General features: G+C 40.3%; 1 protein-coding gene across 8 annotated transcripts in view; it reads right to left on the bottom strand.

The window, feature by feature from the left end:
- LOC128094942 (zinc finger protein 60-like) overlaps positions 1-21,975 on the bottom strand; it is a 70,275-nt gene that overhangs the window by 4,932 nt on the left and 43,368 nt on the right. For 4 of the 8 annotated variants that reach the window (XM_052713553.1, XM_052713551.1, XM_052713557.1 and 1 more), the window contains exons 2-5: positions 21,033-21,428; positions 20,202-20,253; positions 19,126-19,252; positions 16,983-17,081 (exon numbers count right to left, since the gene is read on the bottom strand). In XM_052713553.1, the coding sequence (XP_052569513.1) occupies positions 16,983-17,081; positions 19,126-19,252; positions 20,202-20,234 (259 nt within the window). In that variant the 5' untranslated portion in view covers positions 20,235-20,253; positions 21,033-21,428. The remainder of the gene's footprint in view (positions 1-16,982; positions 17,082-19,125; positions 19,253-20,201; positions 20,254-21,032; positions 21,429-21,975) is intronic. The other 4 variants (XM_052713555.1, XM_052713554.1, XM_052713556.1 and 1 more) reach the window with 2 other exon arrangements.

The raw sequence follows: 21,975 nt of genomic DNA, 5'->3' as shown, positions 1-21,975 counted from the left end.
TCTGACAGTGACCAGGAACTCTCACAGTGACCAGGACCTCTGACAGTGACCATGAACTTTGACAGCTCCTGTTGCTAGGCCCTCAGGCAAACTCCAAGTTGGCTCATAAGGAGTACATTATGAGCATGCCTTGGCAACTGGTCTGAGCCAATTTCCTCAACCCTATGTGCCTGTCCTACTACAAGTAATAAGCTTGAGCTATTGACTGAGCATTTATAATTTATATTAAATCTTCCTGTCAGTCATTTGGAAACTGGCAGATGGGAAAGAAAGGTCCACCTACAGTGCACACCTTTAATCCCAGCACTTTTGAGGCAGAGACAGGTAGATCTCTGAGTTCGAGGCCAGCCTGGTCTACAGAGCGAGTTCCAGGCCAGCCAGGGCTATATAGAGAAACTGTCTTAAAAAAACAAACAGACAAAGAACACCAACAAAAAAGGTGAGGGAGAGAATTCATTAGAATTTTTAAGAACACTAAGGATCACCAGCCAGGGAAGCAGGTAGGCTACCTGCAGCTCTTTACCAATTCCTCCTCTCCTCCAAATCCAATCCCACAATCTCATCCCTAGCTCTGTAGCAGATCACCTATTTTGGCTTCCCCTTTATCCCTGCCCTGGTCTCCAATCACACAGATCTACACCTCCAAACTCCCTTCTCCTGACTCAGACATTCTACCATAACACCAAATTTCAGCAGTATCTATCTACAAATACAGCCCTTATGAAGGCACTAGAAGGTTAACCACACCCAAGAAGACAGAAGGAATAAATAATCTCAGACCACCATATCAAAAGAGAGGAAACACACACACCACCCCAACAAAATAACAGGAATTAACAAACACTTCCCATTCATATATCTCAACATCAATGGTTTCAATCCCCCAATTAAAAAGATACAAACTAATAGAATGTTTATGAAAACAGGAGCCATCTTTCTGCTGCATCCAATAAATACACCATAATACCAAGAATAGACATCACCTCATGGTAAAAGAATGGAAAATTGCCGGGCGGTGGTGGCGCACGCCTTTAATCCCAGCACTTGGGAGGCAGAGCCAGGCAGATCTCTGTGAGTTCGAGGCCAGCCTGGGCTACCAAGTGAGTTCCAGGAAAGGTGCAAAGCTACACAGAGAAACCCTGTCTCGAAAAAAAAAAAAAAAAAAAAAAAAAAAAAAAGAATGGCTTTATCCTAGAGATGATTCAATGGTTCGACATATATAAATCAATAAATGTAATCCATCATATAAACAAAATGAAAGAAAGAAGCCACAGGATCATCTCATTATCTGCAGAAAAGGTCTCTGACAAAATTCGACACTGACTCATGGTAACAGTCCTGGAGATATTATGGATAAAAGGGACATACCTCAACATAATAAAGGCACTGTACAGCAAGCCAATAGCCAGCATCAACTTAAATACAGAGAACCTGAAAGCAATTACACTAAAATCCAGAATAAGACAAGGTTGTCCATTCTCTCCATGCCGATTCAATAGAGTACTTGAAGTCTTAGCTAGAGCAATAAGACACTAAGGAGACCAAGGGCATACAAATTGGAAAGGTCAAAGTATTTTTATTTGCAGATGATATGACAGTATACGTAAGTGATCCTGAAGATTCCACTGGGGGAACTCCTACAGCTCATAAACACATTCAGCAAAGAAGATGGATACAAAATTAAATCACAACAATCAGTAACCCTCCTGTGTACAAATGACAAATGGACTGAGAAAGAAGAAATCAGGGAAACAACACATTTTACAATAGCCTCAACTAATATACAATATCTTGAGGTAACTTTAACCAAGCAAGTGAAATATTTGTATGATAAAAAGGGCAAGATACTGAAGAAAGAAACTGAAGAATGTATCTGAAGATGGAAAGATCTTCCATGCTCGTGGATTGGTAGAATTAATATAGTAAACGTGGCCAGCCTACCAAGAGCAATCTACAGATACAATGCAATCTCCATTAAGATTCCAACACAATTCTTTACAGATCTTGAAAGGCTAACTTTCATCTTCATATGCAAACACAAAAACCCCAGGATAACTAAAACAATCCTGAATAGTAAGAGAACTGCAGGAGGTATCACCATCCCCAATCTCAAGTTGTACTACAGAGCTATAGTAATAAAACCAGTATAGTACTGGCAGAAAAGCAGACACATTGATCAAGGGAATTGAATTGAAGACCCAAACATAAATCAACACACGTAAGGACACCTGATTGTTGGTAAAGAAGCCAAAATGCACATTAGAAAAAAGACAGCATCTTCAAAATAAAACAAAAACAAAAAACGGTGCCAGTCAAAAAGAATGGCTGTATGTACAAGAATCCAAATAGATCCATACTTCCCACCATGCACAAAACTCAACTCCAAATGGATCAAAGACCTTAACATGAAACCAGATACACTGAACCTGATAGAAAAGAAAGTAGGGTATGGCCTTGAACTCAGCACAGGAAAAGAGTTACTGAACAGAACACACACAGGCACAAAGACCAACAATTAATAAATGGAGCCTTATGAAACTGTAAAGCTTCTGCACATCAAAGGATACTGTCACTTGGATAAGGCGGCAGCCTACATAACAGGAAAAGATTTTATCAACCACAAGCCTGATAATGGGCTAACATCCAAAATAGATAAAGAACTCAAAAAACTAGATATCATGAAAATAAGCAACCCAATTAAAAATGGGGTAAAGATCAAAAAAGAGCATTCTCAAAAGAGGAAAATCAAATGGCTGGGAAACACTTAATGTTCAATATTCTTAGCTACCAGGGAAATGCAAATCAAAACTACTTTGAGCTTTCATCTTACACCCGTCAGAATGGCTAAAATTTATAAAACAATGACCACTCATGCTGGTGAACATGTGGAGTAAGGGGAACACTCATCCATTGCTGGTAGGAGTGCAAACTTGTATAATTACTATGGAAATCCTCGTGGTGGTTCCTTAGGAGAGTTTGTTTCATCCCAACTCAATGTATCATTTTCCATTTTAAAATATTTTATTATATTATATCATATCACTATCTCTTAGAAGCATGTTTATTTTCTAAGGAGAGACAGAAAGGGAGTGGATCTGGATGACAGGTGAGATGGGAAGGAACTGAGAGTAGAAAGATGGGAAACCATGATCAGCATATATTATGTGAGGAAAAAAAACAATTCTCAATAAAAAGGGGAGAAAAAAAACATCTAAGAAAACCCAATAATAAATGCATTTAAGAAGTTTGAAGCTGAAATGTTCGGAATATTAAAATCAAATAAAAAATGTCCATCAAAATGGGAAAATCCATAGAAGAAACTGAATTTCTGAGCATACTCCTAAGATAATTTTCTTAGGATAATAGTAACAGGTTGTTTACATTAACGAGGATTGATGGAAGGTTGTTAGTGGATAATATCCTACCAGTGGATATATGAAAAACTTAGAATCAAGTGTCCTATTAGTGACTTACCATCAAACAGTCCAAAAAAGTGCTCAAACATATAGTTGTAGACAAACACAGAAAATGAGGCAAAGTGTTATCAATTAGTACATTTAGATGACAGAAGTTCTTTTCTGATGCTTTATTTGGGAAGGTTTTGTTGTTGCTGTTATTATTTGTCTGCATTTTTAAATTTTTTGGCTTATTTTTAATGATTCATTTATTTTCATTTTATGTGTTTTTATGAGCATCTGCACGTACGTACGTATACAATTTGCATGCCTGGTGCCCCAGGAAGCCAAAAGAGATTAACAGATCCTTTGGAATTGGAGTTGTAGGTGGTTGCAAACCTCTGAGGGTGTTGGGTACTGGTAGCGAAAGCTGAGTCCTCTGTAAGAGTAGTAAGTGCTCTTAACCACTGCACCATCTTTCTAACCCCTCTATGTTTTGAGATGGTCTCATGTAGCCAAGGCTGGCTTCAAACTCAGTATGTAGCTGAGGATAACCTTTAAGTTCTGATCTTCCTGCTTCCACCTGCCAAACCCTGGTATTACAGATACATCCCCTGTATTAGTCAGGGTTCTCTGGAGGAAGAGAACTGTTCATTCTAAATATATGAGATTTATGAAAGTGGCTTACAGGGTCTGGTCCAGCTAGTCCAACAATGCCTGTCTAGCAACACGAAGTCCAAGAATCCAGAAGTTGGTCACTCCATGAGGCTGGATGTCTCAGCTGGTCTTCAACACATGCTAGAATCTCAAGAAGTAGGCTCTCATGCCAGTGAAGGAATGGACTTGCCAGCAGAGTGAGGGGAAGCAGATAAAAGGCAAGAGCTTCCTTCTTTCACATCCTTTTTACAGGATGTCACCAGAAGGCATGTCTCAGATTTAAGGTGGACCTTCCTACCTCAAAAGAAATGGATTAAAGGTGGGTCTTCCCATTTCAAATGATTTAATTAAGAAAATTCTCTCACATGTATATCCAGCTGCTTGGGTTTTAGCTAGTTCCAGATGTAGTCAGGTTGACAACCAAGAAGAGCCATCACAGCCCATATGCCAAGCTAGGTAGAAGGCTGTGTTGTGTGTGTGCTCACATGTTGTTTCACTGGCTTATCCACCTGTTTTTTTGTTGTTTGTTTGTTTGTTTTTTTAAGTCAGGGTCTCTCAGGTGTCTGGAGCTTAACTGGAAGAAGCCATTCTGTCACCCCTGGGAACGGTGCATAAATGTTTTGTTCCTTAAGACAAGGCCCTTTGGAGAATCCCATCCACCTGTCAAAGACCTGTGGAAGCAATGCTACAGACCCCTGTGCTGATCCTAGGGAGCTCATGGGCTTCAGGCCTCTCTAACTTTCATTATGTTTACTCTTATAGTAATTCTTAGTTTTGTCAATTATGATTGTGGCTGAGTTTGCTGGGAACAAAAGCTGATAATTTTTCTAAAAATCCCTACAAAGAAATTAAGCCTCTTTGCAGCCATTCACAGAAACTGGTTTCTCCAGTCACTCCTGGCTGCCTTTGCAGTCACTCTGAGTAAGCATGAGGAACTCACTAGGGTTAATGATTATTGCTTAACTATCCTAAAAAAAGAGATAACTATTCCAAAGAACTTAAGAACTTGGGAGACAGTTTCTTAAAGATGACACTAAAAACGTATAGGACTTCTTCCTTTCCAATTTGCCAGTGGCCATGTCAGAGGAGCAACAGGTGGCAATTGAAGTTCAAGGTGTCAGCCCACCAGGAGGTGGCTCCATAATGGGTGAATCTTGGATAGGCAAGGCCCCGAGATGACAGACCCTGGAATGTCTCTTGCTTCTGCTGTGCCTTCACGTGTTTGCTGTTGCTGTCTTTCTCTGGTAACTGACATGGTGTGAATGGGTGCAGGGAGATCGCCACTGCCTGGAATGTGTTTATCTCATGGAAACATCCCATCTATTGGGCATTTTTACCTGTGGATTATTATGAAAACAATTTCTCCCTAAGCTGTACTGTCTAATTGATAATAATGTTAGTTTGTACAGTTTTGATTAATAAAAAATAAATCCAAGTAAATGTTACACAGCTAGGGACTATGAGTTTCACCTAAGGATCACAGTTCAAGTTGATGATTAAGAAAAACAAATGAGTCCCAGGAGCCAGGCTCAAATTCCTTTAATCTTAATGCTGTATGATGCAGTCACAGGTTTAGGTGTGCATCATTAGCTGAAACAAAGTCTTAAAATAACTTCAGATTAGATCAGATGTCTTGATAATAGCTTTGAGATGAAAAACCCCCAAAACAATCTAAAGTTAACAAGGACACAGGCTGAGGTCAAAAATACAAAGCAGCCCAATTGTTATTAGCTGGCATACTTTCCTTCCTAGGGTGGACGATGATCAAAGGTAATGATTAATTCCTTGTACTCGTTCCTGCCCTCAATCTCCTGATATAAGAAACTATTGATAAGTGAGTATGCACCTGAAAGATTTAAAGTATAGCTGACTATTGTTTAGGTATGAAATTTAGGTTTATGATTCTTTTAGGATTCCTTATAAGATTACCTTTCAAGGTAAATAATAAAGTGGTTGATTCTTTCTTTGTAACTGCAATATGATGCCTGCCAACAAAAAAACTGGCTGAGAAAAAAGTATCTTCTGGCTGCTCATATTCTATTAATCTGTAACAAGTTACTTAGAGGTAAATGTATGTAGGCTATTGGAGTGGCTTTGTTTTAATCATGTAAGGGAGATGAAAAACCTGTAATCATTATCATCATTCATTTGAAAAATAGAATGTAACCACATTGTAATTCCTATATTGCCTGAAAGATTTTGTTGGAGTATATAAGCTGTAGAAAAAGGTGTAAAATGGAAGAAGAAAGAAGAAAGAAAGAAACCAGCAAGAGAAAGTGTGAGTGTCTTTTTCCCTAACCCTGTCAGATAGAAAAGTCTAGTAGGCACCAACTCTGTGGATTTCCCTTTGAGTCTTGTGCTGCTGGAGGCTGGTCCCCAAGACAGTGATACCAATTTGTATCCTCTTGATCTCCTTTTGTTGTCTTATTGCTCTAGCTAGAACTTTGAGTACTATATTGAATAGCTATGGAGAGAGTGGACAGCCTTGTCTTGTTCCTGATTTTAGTGGAATTGCTTTGAGTTTCTCTCCATTTAATTTGATGTTGGCTGTCGGCTGGCTTTTAACATGTTTAGGTATGTTGCTTGTATCCCTGATTTCTCCAAGATCTTTATCATGAAGGGGTGTTCAATTTTGTCAAAGGCTTTTTCAGCATCTAATATCTATTCAATACAGTACTTGAAGTTCTAGCTAGAACAATAAGACAACTTAAAGAGATCAAAGGGATACAAATTGGAAAGGAAGAAGTCAAACTTTTCTAATTGCAGATGATATGATAGTATACATAAGTGACCCCAAAAATTCTACCAGGAAACTCCTATAGCTAATATACACCTTCAGTGCTGTGGCAGGATACAAGATTAACACACACACACACACACACACACACACACACACACACACACACACAAAATCAGTAGCCCTCCTACATACAAATGATAAAAGGGCTGAGAAAGAAATCAGAGAAACAACACCCTTTACAATAACCACAAATAATATAAAATATCTTAGGGTAATTCTATAACCAAACAAGTGAAAGGCCTGTCTGACAAGAACTTTAAGTCTTTAAAGAAAGAAACTGAAGAAGGTGTCAGAAAATGGAAAGATCTCCCATGCTCATGGATAGGTAGGATTAACATAGTAAAAACTGGCAATCTTACCAAAAGCAATCTACAGATTCAATGCAATCCCCATCAAAATCCCAACACAATATTCATAGACCTCAAATGAACAATACTCCACTTCATATGGAAAAACAAAAACCCAGGATAGCTAAAACAATCCAGTTCAATAAAGGAACTTCCATCCTGACTTCAAGCTCTACTATACAGCTATAGTAATAACAGCTTGATATTTGCATAAAAACAGACACGTGGATCAATGGGATTGAATTGAATTAATTCAATTATGACATTAATCCACACACCTATGAACACCTGATTTTTGACAAAGAAGCCAAAATTATACAAAGGAAAAAAGAAAATGTCTTCAACAAATAGTACTGACATAATTGGATGGCAATATGTAGAAGAATGCAAATAGATCCCTATTTATCACCCTGAACAAAACTCGTCTAAGTAGATCAAAGACTTCAACATAAATCCAGTTACACCGAACCTGATAGAAGAGAAAGTGGGAAGTAGCCTTGAACACATTGGCACAGGAGACTACTTCCTGAATATAACACCAGTAGCATAGACTCTGACATTGACAATTAATAAATAATACCTCCTGAAACTGAAACTCTTCTATAAAGTAAAGGACATGGTCAATAAGACAAAACAGCGGCCTACAGAATAGGAAAAGGTCTTCACCTACCCCACATCTGATAGAGGGCTAATTTCCAAAATATATAAAGAACTAAAAAACTAGATATCAAAATACCAAATAATCCAATTAAAAATGGGGTAGAGATAGAAACAGAATTCTCAACAAAAGAATCTCAAATGGCCAAAATACACTTAAGAATTGTTCAATATCCTTAGTCATCAGGGAAATACACATCAAAAGGATTCTGAGATACCATCTTACACTTGTCAGAATGGCTAAAAATAAAAAACTCTGACAACAGCTTATGTAGGAGAGGATGTGGAGTAAGGGGAACACTCCTTCACTGCTGGTGGGAGTGTAAATGTATACAGCCACTTTGGAAATCAATATGTCAGTTTCTCAGAAAATTGGGAATCCATCTACTTCAAGTAGCTATACCAATCTTGGGCATATAAACAAAGGATGCTCAATCATACCACAAGGACACTTGCTCAACTATGTTCACAGAAGCATTATTCATAATAGCCTGAACCTGGAAACAACCTAGATGCCCCTCAACCAAAGAATGGATAAGGAAAATGTGGTACATTTACATAATGGAGCTGTATATTTACATTATTCAGCTGTAAAAAACAACAACCTCACAAAATTTGTAGGCAAATGGATGAAACTAGAAAAATAATTCTGAGTGAGGTAATCCAGACCCAGAAAGACAAATATGGTATGTATTCACTCATAAGTGGATATTAGAAGTAAAGTACAAGCTAACCAACCTACAATCCACAGCCCCAGAGAGGCTAGATAACAAAGAGGGCCCAAAGAGGGATGCATGGATTTCCCTGGGAAGGGAAAATATAAGAGATCTCCTGGGTAAACTGGGGATGGGAGTGGGGAGATAGGAACTCAAGGGAGCAGTTGGGTGGGCTGGGTGCAGGAGACAAGTTGGGTGCAGGATGGAGTGGGAGAGTAATGAAAGAGACAACTTGATGGGGGACCAACTTGGGGTTAGGGAGAAACCTGGTGTCAGGGAAACCCCCAGGAATCCACAGGATGACCCCACCTAAGACTGCTGGCAACAGTGGAGAGGGTGCCTGAGCCGGCCATCCCATGTAATCACACTGGGGACTGACTACCCTAATCATCATCAGAGAGCCTGCATCCAGTAACTGATGGAAACAGATGCAGAGAGCCACAGCCAAGCACTGGGCCAAGCTCCAGAAGTCCTCTTGAAGAAAGGGAGGAGGGACTGTACAAGCCAGGGGGGTCAAGGTCACAAGTGAGGAACCCACAGAGACAGCTAGCCCGAGCTCACAGGACCTCATGGACTCTGAACCAACAGTTAGGGAGCCTGCATGGAACCCACCTAGGCCCTCTGTATGTGTGTGACATTTATGTAGCTTGGTATCTTTGTTAGGGTCCTAACAGAGATCAGGACCTGTCCCTGGCATTTAGCTGGCTTCCGGAAACCTGTTCCCCATCCTGGATTACTTTGCCCAGCCTTTATGCAGGGGGAGGAGCTTGGTTTTGCCTCAACTTGATGTGCCATACTTTGTTCAAGTCTCCTTTCTGAATGGAGATGGAGGAGTGGATGGGGGGGTCAATAGGAGATAGAGGGGGGTACAGAAAGAGAGGAGGGAGGGGAAACTGTGTTGGATATGTAAAATAAATGAAAAACCTGTTTAAAAAAACTTATAGGAACATATAAGGAAGAGATTAAAGGACATGAAAGGACAGACATCTCTCTGGTGCAAGGACATGAATGGTTAGACATTTTTTTCAGTTAAAACTCCCAGTTCCCTTGGAAGTAAAAAGTACACATAGAAACTGACAGGAAGGAGGCAGAGCAGTGGCAGACGCAGGCAGAGCAGTCGCAGAGGCAGATGAAGCGGCCGCAGAGGCAGGCTGAGCAGTGGCAGAGACGCGGTCGTAATAAAGACCAGAAACTGAGCTATTACATGCTGAGGAGTTAGTAAAAACAAGGAGAATAAGAACCTGGAACAGGGACGCCTTTAAAACCAGCACCCGGGGAAGGAGCCATCTCCATGAGACGTGACCAGAACAGATACAAACACTCAGTCTGAGGCCAACCCAGGGCCCAGCTGCCGATCCTGCGAAACCCAACAACTTGGAAGTGTTGTTAGGTTACCCTACTACATAATCTGCTCAGCTGAGATACATTCAGGAGAGGATTCAGAATTCTACAGTCTGCAGTCTGAGGAAACAAAATCAGCTGAGGAGTTGACAAATGAGCAAAACGTGACCTGAGAACACAAAAGAAGGCACTGCCCAGCCACTGAACCAGATCACTAGAATCATAAGCCTACACTACACAGACTGGGAACAGTTAAGCCCCCATCTCCACACCAGTGGATCAGGTCTCTAGCCCCTAGGCCCTACCCATCAGAGTCCCAGGGACCAGACAGCTACCTTTCCCTGCTCCCCCACCAAAATAAAAACAAAAACAAAAAACAGAAAACCAACTCCTACGAACCTAACAACCACTGACAAATTTTGTGAGGTTGTTGTTTTTTACAGCTGAGTAATGTAAATATACAGCTCCATTATGTAAATATACCACATTTTCCTTATCCATTCTTTGGTTGAGGGGGATCTAGGTTGTTTCCAGGTTCAAGCTATTATGAATAATGCTTCTATGAACCATAAGTACACCCTATACCAACTGGGAACAACTGCTCCCTGAGACAGAACCCACTAATACTGATTGGACTAAGATGCTCCTGAAGAAACAGAGCCCAATAGCACCGATTTAACCAAGAACTCCTAGTGGACCAAGACTAACAATTAGAACAAGAGAGGCACCTTCAGACACAGACACCGCTTATACTGAGCAGAAGAGATGAGTAGACGCCAGTGCAAAAATTCAGGCAACAACATAAAGAACTATATAACAACATCAGAACCTAGTGATTCTACAACTGCAAGACCTGAACATACCAAGGCTGAAAAAGCAGAAGAAATCAATCCTAAAAATGACTTTAAGAAGATGATAGAGACCCTTAAAGAGGAAATAAAAAACTCCATTAAAGAGGAAATAAAAAATTCCCTTAAACAAACGGAAGAAAAAAAAAACAAACAAAAAGTTGGAAAAAAAATCAAAGAAAGCCAAGAAAAAGTAATTAAACAGGTGAAGGAAACAATTAAAGATTTAAAAATTGAAATTGAGACAATAAAGAAAGCACAAATTGAGGGAATGCTAGAAATAGAAATCCTGACTAAACGAACAGGAACTACAGAAGCAAGCATAACCAATCGATGGATGGATGGATGGAACAGAGAATCTCTGACACTGAAGACACAATAGAGAAAATAGATTATTCAGTCAAAGAAAACGCTAAAGACAAAAAAGTCGTAACACAAAATGTCCAAGAAATTTGGGACACCATGAAAAGACCAAACCTAAGAATAATAGGGATAGAAGAAGGAGAAGAATACCAACTCAAAGGTACAGAAAATATATTCAACAAAATCATAGAAGAAAACTTTCCTAACCTAAAGAAAGAAATACCTATGAAGATACAAGAAGCTTACAGAACATCAAATAGGCGGGATCCAAAAAAAAAGTCCCCTCGCCACATAATAATCAAGACATACAGAACAAAGAAAAAATATTAAGAGCTGCAAAGGAAAAAGACCAAGTAACATATAAAGGCAGACCCATCAGAATAACACCAGACTTCTCAATAGAGACTATGAAAGCTAGAAGGTCTTGGACAAATGTAATGCAGACACTAAGAGCCCATGGATGCCAACCCAGACTATTATACCCAGCAAACCCCCCAACACCATAGAAGGAGTAAACAAAATATTCCATGATAAAACCAGATTTAAACAATACCTATCCATAAATCCAGTCCTACAGAAAGCACTAGAAGGGAAAATCCAACCTAAAGAAGCTAAACACACCCATGAAAACCCAGGCAATAGATAATCCCACACACAAACAAACACCAAAGAAGGAAAACACAACATGACCACAAAAAATAACAGGAATTAACAATCACTGGTCATTAATATCCATCAATATCAATGGTCTCAACTCACCTATAAAAAGACACAGACTAACAGAATGGATAAGAAAACAGGATCCATCCTTCTGCTGCATACAAGAAACTTACCTTAACTTCAAAGACAGACACTACCTCAGAGTAAAGGGCTGGGAAAAGGCTTTCCAAGCAAATGGACCTAAGAAGCAAGCTGGTGTAGCTATCCTAATATCTCATAAACTAGACTTCAAACTAAAAATCAATCGAAAGAGATCAGGATGGACATTACATATTTATCACAGGAAAAATCCACCAAGATGAAATCTCAATTCTGAACATTTATGCCCCAAATACAAAGGCACCCACATTCATAAAAGAAACATTACTAAAACTTAAAACACACATCAAACCCCACACATTAGTAGTGGGAGATTTCAACACACCACTCTCACCAATGGACAGATCTACCAGACTGAAACTTAACAAAGAAATAAAGGACCTAACAGATGTTATGACTCAAATGGACTTAATAGATATCTACAGAACATTCCATCCTAACACAAAAGAATATACCTTCTTCTCAGCACCCCATGGAACCTTCTGAAAAACTGACCACATGCTTGGTCACAAAACAAATCTCAACAGATACAAAAACATTGGAATAACCTCTTGTATCTTATCAGACCACCATGCCTTAAAGTTAGATTTCAACAACAACAAAAATTATAGAAAGCCTACAACCTCATGGAAACTGAATAATGCCCACCTGAAACATCAATGGGTCAAGGAAGAAATAAAGAAAGAAATTAAAGATTTCCTAGAATTCAATGAAAATGAAAGTACAACATACCCAAACTTATGGGACACTATGAAAGCACTGCTAAGAGGAAAATTCATGGCTCTAAATGCACACATAAAGAAGATGGAGAAATCTCATACCAATGAATTAACAGCATAACTGAATGCTCTAGAACAAAAAGAAACAAACTCACCCAGGAGAAATAGATGCCAGGAAATAATCAAATTGAGGGCTGAAATCAATGAAATAGAAACCAAGAGAACAATACAAAAAAAAATCAATGAAAGAAAGAGTTGGTTCTTTGAAAAAAATCAACAAGATAAACAAACCCCTAGCCAAATTAACCAAAAGGCAAGAGAACATCCAAATTAACAAAATCAGAAATGAAAAGGGAGACATAACAACAGACAATAAGGAAATCCACAGAATCATCAGGTCATACTTCAAAAACCTGTACTCCACAAAATTGGAAAATCTAAAAGAAATGGACAATTTTCTGGATAGGTACCACATACTAAAGTTAAATCAAGACCAGATAAAACATTTAAATGGACCAATAACCCCTAAAAAAATAGAAAAAGTCATCAAAAGTCTCCCAACCAAAAAAAGCCCAGGACCAGATGGTTTCAGCACAGAATTCTACCAGACTTTCAAAGAAGAACTAATTCCAATACTCTTCAAATTGTTCCACACAATAGAAACAGAAGGAACACTACCAAACTCTTTTTATGAGGCTACAATTACCCTGATACCCAAACCACACAAAGATGCAACAAAGAAAGAGAATTACAGACCAATCTCCCTCATGAACATTGATGCAAAAATACTCAACAAAATATTGGCAAACCGAATCCAAGAATACATCAAAAAAATTATCCACCATGACCAAGTAGGTTTCATCCCAGGGATGCAAGGATGGTTCAATATATGAAAATCTGTCAATGTAATACACCATATAAACAAACTGAAAGAAAAAAAACACATGATCATCTCATTAGATGTTGAAAAAGCCTTTGACAAAATCCAACACCCTTTCATGATAAAGGTCTTAGAGAGATCAGGAATACAAGGAACATTCCTAAACATAATATAGGCAATTTACAGCAAGCTGACAGCCACCATCAAATTAAATGGAGAGAAACTCAAAGCGATTCCACTAAAATCAGGAACAAGACAAGGCTGTCTACTCTCCCCATATTTATTCAATATAGTACTTGAAGTTCTAGCTAGAACAATAAGACAACAAAAGGAGATCAAAGGGATACAAATTGGAAAGGAAGAAGTCAAACTTTCACTATTTGCAGATGATATGACAGTATACATAAGTGACCCCAAAAATTCTAGTGGCAGGCTACAAGATCAACTCAAAAAAATCAGTAGCCCTCCTATACACAAATGATAAAAGGGCTGAGAAAGAAGTCAGAGAAACATCACCCTTTACAATAGCCACAAATAATATAAAATACCTTGGGATAACACTAACTAAACAAGTGAAGGAACTTTTTGATAAGAACTTTAAATCTCTAAAGAAAGAAATTGAAGAAGATATCAGAAAATGGAAAGATCTCCCATGCTCATGGATAGGTAGGATTAACATAGTAAAAATGGCAATCTTACCAAAAGCAATCTACAGATTCAATGCAATCCCCATCAAAATCCCAACACAATTCTTCAGACTTGGAAAGAAAAATACTCAACTTCATAAGGAAAAACAAAAGACCCAGGATAGCTAAAAGAATCCCATATGAGAAAGCAACCTCTGGAGGCATCACCACCCCTGACCTCAAGCTCTACTATAAAGCTATAGTAATAAAAACAGCTTGGTACTGGTATAAAAACCGACATACAGACCAATGGAATTGAATTGAAGACCCTGACATTAATCCATGCACATATGACAACCTGATTTTTGACAAAGAAGCCAAAACTATACAATGGAAAAAAGAAAGTCTTCAACAAATGGTGCTGGCATAACTGGATGTCAATATGTAAAAGATTACAAATAGATCCATATCTGCCACCATGCACAAAACTCAAGTCCAAGTGGATCAAAGACTTCAACATAAATCCAGTTACACTGAACTTGATAGAAGAGAAAGTAGGAAGTACACTTGAACACATTGGCACAGGAGATCACTTCCTAAATATAACACCAGCAGCACAAATACTGAGCACAACAATTAATAAATGGGACCTCTTGAAACTGAGAAGCTTTTGTAGGGCAAAAGACATGGTCAATAAGACAAAAAGACAGCCTACAGAATGGGAAAAGACCTTTACCAACCCCACATCTGACAGAGGACTGATCTCCAAAGCAAATAAAGAACTCAAGAAACTAGACATCAAAATACTGAACAATCCAATTAAAAAATGGGCTAAAGAGCTAAACAGAGAATTCACAAAAGAAGAATCACAAATGGCTGAAAGACATTTAAAGAAATGCTCAACATCCTTAATCATCAGAGAAATGCAAATCAAAATGACTCTGAGATACCACCTTACACCTGTCAGAATGGCAATGATCAAAACACTAATGACAGTCAATGTTGGAGAGGATGCGGAGCAAAGGGAACACTCCTCCACTGTTGGTGGGAATGCAAGCTTGTACAACCACTGTGGAAATCAGTATGGTGGTTTCTCAGAAAATTAGGAATCGAACTACCTCAAGACCCAGCCATACCACTCTTGGGCATATACCCAAGGAATGCTCAATCATACCACAAAGATACATGCTCAACTATGTTCAGAGCAGCACTATTTGTAATAGCCAGAACCTGGAAACAACCTAGATGCCCGTCAACTGAAGAATGGATTAACAAAATGTGGCACATATACACAATGGAATACTACTCAGCAGAGAAAAACAATGACAGCATGAAATTTGCAGGCAAATGGATGGAACTAGAAAATATCATCCTGAGTGAGGTAACCCAAACCCAGAAGGACAAACATGGTATGTACTCACTCATAAGTGGATCCTAGATATATAGCAAAGAACAATCAGACTGCAACCCACAGAACCATGGAGGCTATATATGTAGCATGGGGGACCCTAGGATGACTGGCTTATAATAAGTTTTGGTTTTACTCAATCACTGGGCAAGCCTCAATCAAACATTTCACTATTAGGATAAGAATTTATACTGTATCAAGCTGATAATAGAAAGATAAATAAATTAATTAAAAAAAAAGAAACTGCCAGGAAGAATATAAACTTGGTCCCATCATTTAAAGAGTTAGGTAATTACTACCATTTTGAGAATGTATGAAGAATAGGATTACAACTGTTGTTCACAAACAGATTATTCAGAAATTGACTTACACCTGAAAATAATATCATAGGTATGGCATCATACATTCAGCTGATTACAAAAAATATAAAAGTATCACATTGTTAAAAACTAATCAAAGGGTTTAAATATCTCTTATTTTATAACTGCATGTTTACTGTTGTCTAGGGCACAGTTGGGAAAAGATGTGCCTGGCTAGATATAATCATTTGGCTTCCAATATAAAAATTAATAATATGGGGTAAAGGTCAATGATGTCAAGGGAGTCGGAAAGAGGCAAAGAAACTAAATTATTAATGATTCTTGGAAAATGATTAAAGAGAAATGTATTCAAACTGTTCATGCTTGAATGCATCAGAACTTGTATAAATAAAGATAGCTTGTGCTATCCGGTGCCATCTGTTTGAAAGACAACTGGTGGTCTTTTTCACCAACTTCACACCTCTTTCCTGTGGATCAGAATCCCGCTGCAGCTGGATTCCGGCACCTGACAGGTAAAGTAGGCCGAGTTGTTAGCAAGACAAGGGATCAGCCTTTTCCACTTCCCAATGCTGCAGTAAGAAGCATAGGTCACACCATCACACCTTGATTAGAGTGACTATGAAGATATACAATCAAAATATTTGCTATGCCTCACTGTGCTCCTGAATTCACTGGTGTTCAAATTGTCTTATCATTGGATCAGCGGTTAGGGACACTGACTGCTCTTCCAGAGGACCTGGGTTCTAGTACTCCAGCCCCAGGGGATCTGATATTCTCTTATGGCCTCTTTGGGTACTTGCACACCTGTGTGCACACACACAACCAATAAGATACGTTTAAAATGGTAGAAAGGGTAACTGTTCCACTAAGAGGGAAGAAGGTGAGAACAACTTAGTGACTCATGAACTAGAAGGCCCTGTGACAGCCTTTGCTATGACCTTGACTTCCTTCCCAGGTCTCAGGCATGTTCTTCCACAGGCCTTGGCGAGTTGAAGAAAGTGTGTCAACCCAGTGTCAGCCATGAGGCGACTCTCCGACCACATGCTGTGCCTGGCAATGCTGGAGACCTGCCTTCCTCTTACTCACCTGGGCTGGGCCTGTCTGTTTCTTCCTTCACAACCATCCAGGGCTCTCTCTCCTGCTCTAATAAGGCGATCAGATTGGGTTTGGAAACGGAACTTCCCGCTTAAAAGAAAGAAGAAATGACACGTGGAGACTTTTTAAACTTGGTCCCTCTAGTTATCCCGGGATGACCTGGAACTCAATATGATGACCAGGCTGTCCTGGGACTTCCTTGATCTGCCTGCCCCTGCCTCCGAAATGCTGGGATTAAAGGCGTGTGCCCCCATGAGCTGCCTGTGCAGATTTTGAAAACTACAGACTTATTTATTACGAAGGTCTATACAGTTTGGCATGGTGGACCATGCCTGTTAGTTCAGCAGGTGGGGAATGAGCCGGGCCAATCTGTGCTGCAGAGCAAGACCCTTGTCTTGGCAAACAGATAAAATACGCTAAGAGACAAAATAACACTGAGGAAAGACTTCAGAGGAGAACCTGGGTGAGAAACCAGCTGTTGCAGAAAAGGGTTTAATCTCATTTAAGTGCAGATAAGGGCTTGTCACTGAAGGGGAAAGTACATATAGTGGGGAGAACTTGAACCCTTAGGCTACACTGTCTAGTGTAAACCCCTTCTCTGCAGCTCGCCAATAATGCCATTTATTTAGGATTCTACGGTCAATTTTCCCATCTAAAAACTGGGCATGATGGCACACACTTGAAATCACAACACTTGAGAAGGGGAAGCAGACAGATGAGAAGTTCAAGGTCAGCCTTAGTGTCATAGCAACTCCAAAGCCAGCCTGAGCTACATGAGACCTGACCTCAAAAAACCAAATAATTTTATTATTATTTTTTTATTATCATTATTATTATTGAAAGTACTCTAACAATGAGTTACATTCCAAGCCTTATATTATTATTATTATCAATTATCATTATTATTTAGGTTGAGTTGATATCTTTTGGATAGGGGTGATACTGATATTAAACACTATATTCAAAAACTTTGAATACTGTCTGACTTATACTAACACAAAATTATTATTGTTTTTAATTTCCATTTATCACTTTATAATGATAGAGATTGAACTAGGGCCTTGAACTTGCTGGGCAAGTGCTCTACCACAGTTATTATCCCCAGCCACGAAAACTGTTATCAGTATTACTATTTATGTTGCCTTCTTTTACAGTTACAATTCCATCTTATAGATTTGCTCAATGAAAGCGACAAGCTTCACAGCCTGAAACTTCCACAACAAACCAAGCAAAGGAAGTATTCACTGAAGAAAATAGAATGTGACCGCTTCTGTTTTAAATCAATCCTACTGATTCATTAGTAAGTGAATCCTATTGGCTCTTCTACTCAGTGGTGTATGTGCGCACATATGGTGTATATGTGTTCATAAGAGTGTGTGTACAAGTACGAGTAGGTATTCATTTATGTGTGTGTGTAGAGGCCAAAGACCAGTGTAAGATGGTCACATAGACTGCTCTCTAGTTTAGTTTTTGAGACAGGGTCTCTCACTGAAACTCGAGCTCAGTGAGAGGATCTCCAAGGGGTATGGAAACGGCAGGTGCTTCATGAAGCTCCTATTTTCAACCCAACAAATCTCTAATTGTTAATTTGAGAAGAAAAACTCAGCTACTTGTTTTAAAATTTTATTGATTAAAACCTAATCTAAGTGTCTGTCTGCATGTATGTCTGAGCACTACACGTGTGCGTGGTGCCCATCAAGGCCAGAAGAGGCCATCAGATGCCAGATGCCTTGGAACTGGAGTTATCGATGGTTTTTGAGGTACCTTATACATGGTGGGAATTGAACCCAGGCTCTTGCAAGAGCAACCAGTTGTCTTAACCAACCTATCTCTCTAGTTACTAATTCTATTTATTTGTCTCCTTATTTATTTCATTTAGTTTGTTGTTTAGTTTTGTTTTAAACCGGGCCTCACCCTATAGATTAGGCTACCCTAGAACTCACTATGTACCTGAGGGTGACCTTGAACTCACAGCAATCATCCTGCTTCAGCCTTCTGAGTAAAGGAATGACAGCCATGGGCCACCAAGACCAGCTTCAGCTACCACAGGAAAATGGCCCTGTCTTTTCATTCAGAGAGAGGGAAGCCAAGTGTAGAGAGCACATCCCCCTTTCACGGGGACAGATGGCCTTACCCACTGTGACGAGGTTGCTGTAGGTCTCCAACATCAAGTCCCTGTATAAGACCCTCTGAGTAGCATCAAGGCAGGCCCACTCCTCCTGAGAGAAGTCAACAGCCACATCCCTGAATGTCACTGACCCCTGAAACCACAAACACAAGTAGAGTGAAACTGGGGAAGAATTCAAGATGGAAAATCAGAGGGGAAAGGACTCAAGAACAGGAAGAAGACATGGAAATGCTCAAAGTACCTGGCTGCACGAGCTCCCCCAGTAAAGGATGACGGTACGCACCCTACGCATCTAATAAATGTGCATTTCCATTCCATCCACACCCTTCAAGTTATAGCCCACAAGAGAGAAACGTCATCAGGGTTCAGTGTAAAATACTAAGAAATGGTGTGAGTCCTTGAGTTTATTATGATATCAGATGATATCATAAAGACTCTTTGTCACGAGAATGATTTTTGTAAACTACATAAGAGTCCAAAAATTATATAAAAGTCCACATTACTGGCATATTAGGTTTAATGGGTTTTGTCCTGAAAAACAGAAACTTTCAAGGTGAACAGTGTGTCTCAGGTCTTCCTGGACTCTGGAGACGACAGCCCCCTCCCAATCACAGCCTGGATGACCTTTCCCTCTCATCACTGAACTCTCTCTTAAAGCCCCTCAAGCAGGTTATCTCACACACATGCACCAAGGCCATTCACTCTCAAACCCTGTGTCATCAGCCTGAAAACACCAAAGATGTCAATCAGGAGTCCCAGTGCAGTCAAAGGAGACCATCACCTCAACGTTCTGAAACCCCCAAAGACCCTGCTTCCCTGTAGACTGTCACCTCCTCTGCAACGACAGTCCTCCCTGACCCCAGACCAGGCAGAAAGCAGGTGTGCAGGGATGCATTCAAAGAAAACTCCAGAACCAGCAGGAAAGAGCCACAGACAGGAAGTGCTCTGGTCTTGCAACCCTCACTGTAATGGGCAGACTGGGCTGGAGGACTTCAGGTCCTTGGAAAGCTTCACAAGAGAAGACAGCAAAGACTCACCTAACCTGAAAGTCACCCTATGTAAAGAGACAAAGGTCAACTTACACAGACCATGTCTTGAGAACTAGAGCTGGCCATCCTTCTTCAGGATCCTCCCCTGGGGAACAAAAAGAAAGCCTTTCAATGGATTGTGACTTGATGTTCCCAGACTGACTTAGGTCACATGACTTCATCGACTACTTTTATATCTCAAGCATCCCCACTCACACACTCCTCTCCCATTGCTCATAGCCTCCCACACAAATTAGAAGCAGACAGGAGTCTACACAAAGACGATTCTGTCCTAACCCCAGACAACCCATTGCATGAGGGCTCAATGTGGATGTGCAGAGTATAAGCACGACTGTCTTTAGTTCCTCCAGAAGATGCCAGCAGAAGGGATCCCATCTTCTATCCTGAGATCCAGCTAGCCCTAGACTGGGCCCCTCCTTCTACTATAAGCAGATCTTCCTACTGGAATCCCATCTTTCAGGGCTGACAGGGGTAACAGCATCCAAACTGTAACTCCCTTGAAAACTCAGGGCTGAGTGAGACACAGCAAAGCTGGAGGGTCTGCAGCTGCAATCCTCAGGCAGTGTTCAGCACTCCGAACCCACTTTGAGTGAATGGGATAATACACCATGGAACACTTTCCTGAGTGCTTTCCCTCAGAAAAGATTTCCATTGCATCAATTAAACTGTAATTGTCTTTAAAAAAATTTTTATTAATCAATTCATTAATTTCTTAGCCCAATCATAGTTTCCCTCCTCCTCCTTCCTCTCCTTCCAGTCCTTCCCTGAATCACCCCCACATGCCCCCATCCACTCCTTTTCCCTTCCCTTCAGAAACATTTAGGCCTCCCACATATATGAGCCAGCCATGGCATATCAACTTACAGCAAGACTAGGCACCGCCTCTCCTATTAAGGCTAGATGAGGCAACCCAGCAGGAAGAAAGGGTCCCAAGAGCAGGCAACAGAGTCAGAGACAGCCTCTGCTCCCTCTGCCAGGAGTCCCACAAGAAGACCAAGCCACACAACTGCAGAAGGCCCAGGTTAGCCATGCAAGTTTTCTGGTTAGTGGTTCAGTGTCTGTGAGCCCCATGAGACCAGAACAATTGACTATGCGTGTTTTCCCATGGTGCCCTTGGTCCCTCTGGCTCCCACAATCCTTCTTCCACCTCTTCCACAGGATTTGCCAAGGTATGCCCAATGTTTGTCTGTGGGTCTCTGCATCTGTCTTCATCCATTGCTGGGTGAAGCCTCTCTGATGACAGTTGGTCTAGGCAACGATCTATGAGTACAGCAGAACATCATTAGGAATCATTTCATTGACTTTTTTTCTTTTTTGGCAGTCATGTTTGGTTCTACCTTAGGTGCCTGGGCTATCCAGCCTCTGGGTTCTGGCCCTCCAGGTAGTGTCAGGTGTGAGCTCCCTCTCTTAGTATGGGTCTCAAGCTGGACCACTCATTGGGTGGCCACTCCCATAATTTCTGTACCACCTTTGTCCCAGCATATCTTGTAGGCAGGACAAATTGTAGGTCAGAGGTAATGTGGTTGGGTTGGGGTTCCATTCCCTCCACTGGAAGTCTTGCCTGGTTACAGGAGATGGCTGGTTCAGGCTCTGTATCTCTCATTGCTAGGAGTCTTAGCTAGGGTCACCCTCATAGATTCCTGGGAGTTTCAATTACACTAGGTTTCAAGCTCATCCCAGAGATGCCCCTGATTCTAGTTGTCTTTTCCAGTACTCTCTCCCTCCATCCTCCCCTGATCTCTCCTGGTCCCATGCCCACCTCCCCATCCAGACCTGATAGAAGGAAAAGTGGGGAATACCCTTGAAC

Source organism: Peromyscus californicus, unplaced genomic scaffold (assembly GCF_007827085.1).
Source record: "Peromyscus californicus insignis strain IS unplaced genomic scaffold, ASM782708v3 Scaffold_4__1_contigs__length_199733344, whole genome shotgun sequence".
NCBI classification, from domain to species: domain Eukaryota; kingdom Metazoa; phylum Chordata; class Mammalia; order Rodentia; family Cricetidae; genus Peromyscus; species Peromyscus californicus.
This window is presented reverse-complemented; position numbering and strand designations above follow the sequence as displayed.